The sequence below is a fragment of the Mandrillus leucophaeus genome, unplaced genomic scaffold, assembly GCF_000951045.1.
Source record: "Mandrillus leucophaeus isolate KB7577 unplaced genomic scaffold, Mleu.le_1.0 Scaffold18, whole genome shotgun sequence".
NCBI lineage: Eukaryota > Metazoa > Chordata > Mammalia > Primates > Cercopithecidae > Mandrillus > Mandrillus leucophaeus.
In genome coordinates this window covers 3,713,913-3,720,973 of record NW_012101809.1, presented here as the reverse complement: position 1 = coordinate 3,720,973, position 7,061 = coordinate 3,713,913, and the positions used below count along the sequence as shown (strand labels likewise).

Genomic DNA, 7,061 nt, shown 5'->3' with positions numbered 1-7,061 from the left:
GTGATCTGCCTGCCTTGGCCTCCCACAGTGCTGAGATTACAGGCATGAAGCACTGCACCTGGCCCAGAGAAAATGATTCTTTCCACTTTATTCTTTCTAGCTATTCTAGAGCTTGTGCCTTTCCATCTAAATTTTAGAATAAGCTTACCTATGTCTACAAGAACCTTTTTGGGATTTTTATAGGAGTTATGTTGAATTTACAGAACAATTTGGGGAGAAGTGACAACTTTACTATGCTGAGCCTTCCAATCTACGAACATAGTATGCCTCGTCAATTATTTACATCTTCTTCAACTTATTTTGTAGTTTTGTAGTTTTCATCATACAAATCTTATACATGTTTTGTCAGCTATATATTACTTCACTTTATTTGGAACACTTGTAAATGGTATTGTATTTTAAATTTCAGTTTCCATATTGTTCACTGTTAGCACGTAGAGATATAATTACTTTTTGTGTATTGATATCACATCCTGTGACCTTGCTGAACCCACTTATTAGTTCTATGCTTGTTGTTTTTTATAGTTAAGCAAAGAGATCTCAGGTGGGTCATAAGCATGACAGGAAACCAGGTACAGAGCTGGGACTATTATAAGGCAGTAGCAGGCCAGTCCTACAAAGCAGATTCTTAGGAGGCTGAGGTGCAGAGCACAGGCTCCATGCCTGAGGCCATTTCAGGCTCACTCACAATGCCCCCTGCTAGATTGCACCAGCCCTGTGGTTGGTCACTGGGCTCATGCTATGGGGCACTAAATGTACTCTCTGTCTCAGGCTATATTCATAATTGACAACTGTGGCCACATACCTGCCCACTCTCCAAGATGCATTCTGCTTACCTGACCACTGATCTCTTCTCTCCGGAGCAGCCGAATGGCCAGGCGTAGCAACCCCACCACTGCCCGCTCCACAAGGAAGCAGAAATCTTGTGCCTGAACACAGAGGTGGTATAGATGGTCTCGAACAGTCTGCCACACACAGCCCACACGATCCCTGTGTAGATATAAAGGAATGAAGATAGTCTCAGTTAGAGAGGCCACTGGGCATTAGGTCCCCTAGGCCTTTCAGGACTCACTGATATTACACCCTAAGTAGACAGGAATGATGAGTAAGCTTTTCCCCTGCTGCCTACAGTTCCCCAGAGCCCACTCAGCCAGATGGCTTTCATCCCTTTGGCACAAGCTTAGCTTGGGGTCTGCCTAAAGACTATGTTCATCTTACCTGTTCTCCAACACAATCCTTAGTAGCATCTCTAGGCAGAAAGCAGCATCTTCCTCATCATATGTCTCTTCATCTGGTGTCACTGAGACCAGAGCCTGAAGGGGAACAGCAGCAGAAAAGCAGGCATGGAAAAGAAGCCAACCACTGGCCCTGTCCTGACAGAAATAATACTGTCCCTATCACCCCTCCCAGATTCAGCCAGTTGTTCCATGCTTCCTTTCTTCATCCTTTACCTTCATGAGCTCCTGTAGTGACTCCAGCTGGAGGAACTTGCTTTCTGTGATCATTTTTTCTGGGTCACATTGCTAGAGAGGGCAAAAGAGAGAGGGGGTCTTTGACAAGGGCTGAAGGGAACAGAATGTCCCCAAGAGCCAGGGAGAGAGGGCAGAGTCAGCCCTGGTTACAAATCTGGATGATTTATTCTTCAGTTCACTGGGTAGCATCTGTCTAATAGGAAAGTGTCTAGGCTTTCTCACCAGGGGTGGATGGGCAGTTACCTTTATACACTCTAAGGCCACTCTCTTGGCCTCTTGGTTTTCAGTGGATGGGCCCCGCACACTAGACTGCTCAGGCCCACTCAGTGTTAGCCAGCTCACAAAGCTCAGCACTGTTGACTCTCCTCTGTAGAAAAAGGGCATATGGCCTGGTGAGCCCCAAAGTTCTGACTCTCCCTCCCCAAGCCCCTGAGCCTCTGGTCTGCTCTTACCGGTTTGATGGTGTCTCTTCCCGCTGTAGAGAGATCTTGCCATTAGGATCCACAAAATCTTCTACCTGGAAAAGTAAGTCAAAATAATTTCTTTCTATATGTCCTTTGTATTTTGCCCCTGCCTCCACCCACCAAAGTACTCTGGATTTCCTCCTGTAGGCTTCTGCCCCTATATTATTGTTCCAATTGGTGATTGGCAATGGCATCTACCGGCCTTCTTTTACAGCTATCCCCTAAGATCTGTGTTCTTACGTTTGAGGCATTCCTGGTGAGCTGCAGCAGATCAGGCCCAGCATTACTCTCAACTACTTACTTCTACATACAGATAGCATACAATGTTGCAGCTCTTGCCTTGTTATTGCTGACTAGTCTCCTACTAAGAATTACCTCTACCATAGCCTTGGGCAGTAGTTGGGCTCGGAAGAGCTGCAGCATGGCCTCCATGATATTCTTCCAGCCCTCCCGCAGGATGTCACCATGACGATGGGCCAAATGGAATACTGTCTTGGCTGCAATATGGGCTTTAGGGTTGCTTCCAAATACACTGGGCAGATTCTCAATAGACTGGAAAACAGGATGAGAAGAGACTTAAGGCCGAGCTAATGTCTAGAAAGGAAAATCTCTTAGGTCTCTGCCTATGATGGTTCCCTCAGGGTCCTTTTGTTGGCTCTGCTTCAATCCCCCATAATACTGGTGGGAGTGGGTTAACCTAGTTAAGGCCTTCCCCACTCCTATATCTCCTTTCCCATCCCCATTACATGAAGTAACACTAGTTTTATCCCAGACTGTGCAAGCCAGAAATGGCCTAAGCTCTGGTATATTCAAGTAGGGGCAGTGAGGGAAGATGCTGAGGGCAACCAGGTCTGTTGATAAGGGTAGATCCATGGCTAAAAGAGAGGTCCTCCTTTGGAGCTCCAAGTACACAGTTCCTGCACCTGCTCACCTCACTGCTGAGAGCTGTGAATTTGCATAGAGAGATGATGAGATTGTCAAACACATCGCTCAGGCCATAGTGGGCGGAGATCATGGCGCACTTCCTGTAACGTTACCCCCATCCCAGAAACAGAGTCACTGGAAGGCCAAGCAGCCCTTCCAAGTCCCTGAGCTTGCATGGGGGTCTTCCCCAGTCAGTCCCAGGAAGAAACCTTTTAATCTTGTTTCTGTTTAAGACTGAGCTTACCCAAGCTTCAGCCTCCCTCCAAAAACTCAGGGGGAACCCCATTCTAATGAAGAGTAGGAGTCAGAGAGGCATGGAGAAAACCATATTAGCTCACAGAGATGAGACTGGGGGAGGTGAAGACCAAGGCCAAAGCTGGGCTACCTGAAGCCTGAGATGGCTTTCTGGATGATTGTCTCCTCAAGGCTTTTGTCAAAGACATAAGAGAGAGCAGCAATAGTGGGGCCCCAGGTCATGGTGAAGAGGTCAAGATCATAGCTGGCAGTAGGCACACGCAGGAATATGCCCTCAGGGGTGGCACCTCGATGAAGCAGCACATTCCACACATAGTTCTCCCGAACCAAGCCCGTCTGCTCCTCAGGCATTACAATTTCCTCATTCCTGTCAGGAGGTAAAGGAAGGAGCAGTTGCACTGCTTTGAACCTGACTGGTTCCAAACCAAGACTAGGAGTTCATCCATACTAGCACTCTCCACTGATGAGAGGTCATCAGAACTGCAGCTCAGTGGTCTGCTTTCCACCCACCAGTGGAAGCAGGGAGAAAGAAAGGAAGTGTCCCATAATCTCAAAGCCCTATCTGGAAGTGAGGCCTTCAGTTCTGTACTAAGATCACACATTCTTACTGGGTGTGACAAAATGAACAATTCTATCTTTTCTGATTTACAGTAAAGAACTAACTGGCCCATTTCTGACCTGTAACCTGGGCCTAACACTCCAGTGCCCATCTTGGGTTCTTTACCAGCCAGAAAATGCATCTTGTAAGCTAGAGAGGAAAATGTACCTGTTTAAAGTTCAGAAAATGGGGCCATGATATCCTACTTAAAAGCAGCATTTTGGACCCTGGCTTAGAGTACTAGAGTCCCAGTACCATTCAGGCTTCTTTAAGGAAGAAACAAATTGGCAGAGAGGGGGCTGTCCAACTAAGTCCTGAGGCTAAATCCAGGGCACGTGAGTCACTGTAGTCTGACATGACTGTAAAAACTGGGAAAGGAAGAAACGTGCTTCTTCTTAACAGAGATACTGCACTATTCTCTATGTATACTCACTTGATGGCATGGTACATGTCCTCCAGGATGTCTTGCTCAAAGTCCTTGCCTCCATTCACACCTTTTAGATTTTTGCGAAACTCCTAGAGACAGGCCAGTAAGTTTTTTCCCGTGTCAATACTGAAGCCCCACTCAAGGGACTACTGGGTTTTTAGTAAATAGGACTCAGGAAAAAGTAAGTGAAAAAACCCACTTCCCCACCCCAGTCCCTTTTCTAGGTTGGCCAGCCCTTCCTGATTCCTTGAACAGAACCCCACCCATCATGCCCACTGGAAATCCTATGTCATTCCTGCTACCTCCAAAGCTGTGCTGGGTCTTCTTTGCCTTGACTGGGACCCAAGCTTACCTCCAGGGTCATGGGTGCATTCTGTTTACGAACATTGTGGTTGTGCTGGTCAGTATTAAGCATGATGACAGCATAGGCCAGGGAAAAGCAGGCATCGCTATTGGCAAATGGGGAGCCATTACAATTCTGAAAAAGCAAAGATCCCGCCTGTGTCAATGCCCTTCTCTGGCCAATTAAACCCTCACTACCAACCCACTGGTCAGTGCTAGTGCAAAGGGGAGGTACTGTCCAGAAAGTAGCCAGCCTCTTGCCAACTCAACAGAAGCTGATCTCCTCGTGGAAAGGTCACTAATTTTGCTCTCTGCCTTTTTTAAGAGACAGCAGGCTGGGTGTGGTGGTTTATGCCTGTAATCCCAGTACTCTGGGAGGCCAAGGTGGGCGGATCACGCGAGGTCAGGAGTTCGAGACCAGCCTGACCAACATGGCAAAACCCCATCTCTACTAAAAATACAGAAATTAGCCAGGCTTGGTGGCAGGTGCCTGAAATCCCAGCTACTCGGGAGGCTGAGGCAGGAGAACTGCTTGAACCCGGGGGGCAGAGGTTGTAGTGAGCTGAGACTACGCTACCACACTCCAGCCTGGGTAACAGAGCAAGATTCTGTCTCCAAAAAAAGAGAGACTGCAGTGAGCTAAGACTGCACTACTACACTCCAGCCTGGGTGACAGAGCAAGACTCTGTCTCCAAAAAAAAAAAAAAAAAGAGATAGCAGCTGGATTCTTCAGCCCTCAGTCAAACTGACCTCGGATCCTGGGCTCAGCCCCTGACACTCAAACTCACCATCCAACGCTCCGTGAATGCCTCCAGCAACCTCTGGATGACTGGTGCTTCCCCAGGCAAACGGAAGGCTTCCAGGTAGAGGCGGAGAGCTTCGTCCAGTCGCAGACCCTGAAAACTGAAGGTACTATAGGGAAAGAAAGGAAGAAGAGGCTGAAAATGTGTAAGCTGCACATGTCAGGCTCTTTTAGTCACTGTCCTTCTAACCTACTCTTACTCGAAGAGAGGAGGCTGAGGTATCTAGCAAAGGGGCAGTATTTCCTGTTCATCCTTAACACAACCCCTAGCCTTAATACTTTTCACATCCACAGGCTCTTGCCTAGAACCCTCACCCCCTGGAACCCTGCTCTACCCCTTTGCAATGGACTCCATGCAGAATGGAAGGGCTCCCCAAACTATCTCGTTGGAGTCCCTTTCAGGTCCAACAGATATAAATGATGGGAAGAGGAAGAACATTGGCCAGGGTCTCCAGAAGAAATTTATGGAGACTGCTTTGAGGTACGGATGTTCTGTCCCTTTAATCCAATCACTAACCCTGTCCCACCCTTTTTTTTTTGAGCCAAGGTCTCACTCTATCACCCAGACTGGAGTGTAGTGGCATGATCACAGATCACTGCAGCCTGGAACTCCCAGACTCAAGTGATCTTCCTGCCTCAGCCTCCTGAACAGCTGGGACTACAGGCGTGTGCCACCATGCCCAGCTAATTTTTGTATTTTTTGTAGAGACAGGGTTTCACCATGTTGCCCAGGCTGGTCTTGAACTCCTGAGCTCGAGTGATCTGCCTGCCTTAGCCTTCCAAAGTGTCAGGATTACAGGCGTGAGCCACCGTACCTGGCTATATCCCACGTTTCTTACAGCTTCCTCACCTCACAAAGCTCTCCAACAGGTCAATGTTTTTGCGGTCACTCACAAACTCTCCAATCATTTTCTTGTCCAACCGAGGGTTCTCTCGGAGCCACTGAGCAACCTCTGTGTTGTCCATTGGGATGGTGAGGAGGCCTTTTTCTTGCAGAAACTGAATCCCCTTCTTTGGTTTCTGATTGAACTGCTCTGTGCCAGTGATTAGCAGCTGCGTGAGAAAAACTAGAGCTACAGAAGCTACTTTGCCTCTAAATTAGACAAGGCCAGCCTGGAGTCCACCATAGCCCACCCACAGTTGGTCAGCTAAAAAGCTCCTAGGATGTGGTTCTTCGTGACTACAGAACTAAGGCTAGATCATAGCGGCCTTAGCTTTCCCCCATCTTCATGTCTAAGTGAATTGGCTTACGAGCTTTTTTACTCCTTTCCTGAGTGCTCAAGAAACATAAAACAGTTCCTCTCCTCTAACTTAGGATAGGGGAAAAAGCAGAAGAAAGAAACTAGGTAATTCTTCTCTCCAGTTTTATATCCATCCCTTACATTTGTTGACAGCCAGCCTCTTGTTTTTAGCCTGGCTTGGCTTCTTTGGTTGCCTAGCTTAATGCCGTGGGTTTGAAGGACAAAGTGGACTAACCATGGAGGCAACTCATCTTTATGTATGTCCAGTCACGGCCATGCACTCAAGGGCACACATGAACCAAAGTCATATTTAAGCTGGCAATAAAGAAAGGGTTAGGTTTTTTTTCCTTTTTCCGAGATGGAGTTTCACTCTGTTGCCCAGGCTGGAGTGCAGTGGCGCGATCTCAGCTCACTGTAACCTCCGCCTTCCAGGTTCAACTGATTCTCCTGCCTCAGTCTTCCAAGTAGCTGGGATTACAGGCTTGCACCACCATGCCCGGCTAATTTTTGTATTTTTAGTAGAGATGGGGTTTCAC

General features: G+C 47.7%; 1 protein-coding gene across 3 annotated transcripts in view; it reads right to left on the bottom strand.

Annotated features, from left to right (window-relative positions):
* Positions 1 to 7,061, bottom strand: part of GBF1 (golgi brefeldin A resistant guanine nucleotide exchange factor 1) — a 157,305-nt gene that overhangs the window by 11,134 nt on the left and 139,110 nt on the right. For all 3 annotated transcript variants that reach the window (XM_011977460.1, XM_011977459.1, XM_011977461.1), the window contains exons 18-29: positions 6,135 to 6,337; positions 5,271 to 5,394; positions 4,493 to 4,618; positions 4,147 to 4,229; positions 3,246 to 3,482; positions 2,868 to 2,961; positions 2,312 to 2,488; positions 1,925 to 1,989; positions 1,716 to 1,839; positions 1,452 to 1,523; positions 1,219 to 1,313; positions 837 to 990 (exon numbers count right to left, since the gene is read on the bottom strand). In XM_011977460.1, coding sequence (XP_011832850.1) covers positions 837 to 990; positions 1,219 to 1,313; positions 1,452 to 1,523; positions 1,716 to 1,839; positions 1,925 to 1,989; positions 2,312 to 2,488; positions 2,868 to 2,961; positions 3,246 to 3,482; positions 4,147 to 4,229; positions 4,493 to 4,618; positions 5,271 to 5,394; positions 6,135 to 6,337 — 1,554 coding nt within the window. The remainder of the gene's footprint in view (positions 1 to 836; positions 991 to 1,218; positions 1,314 to 1,451; positions 1,524 to 1,715; positions 1,840 to 1,924; positions 1,990 to 2,311; positions 2,489 to 2,867; positions 2,962 to 3,245; positions 3,483 to 4,146; positions 4,230 to 4,492; positions 4,619 to 5,270; positions 5,395 to 6,134; positions 6,338 to 7,061) is intronic.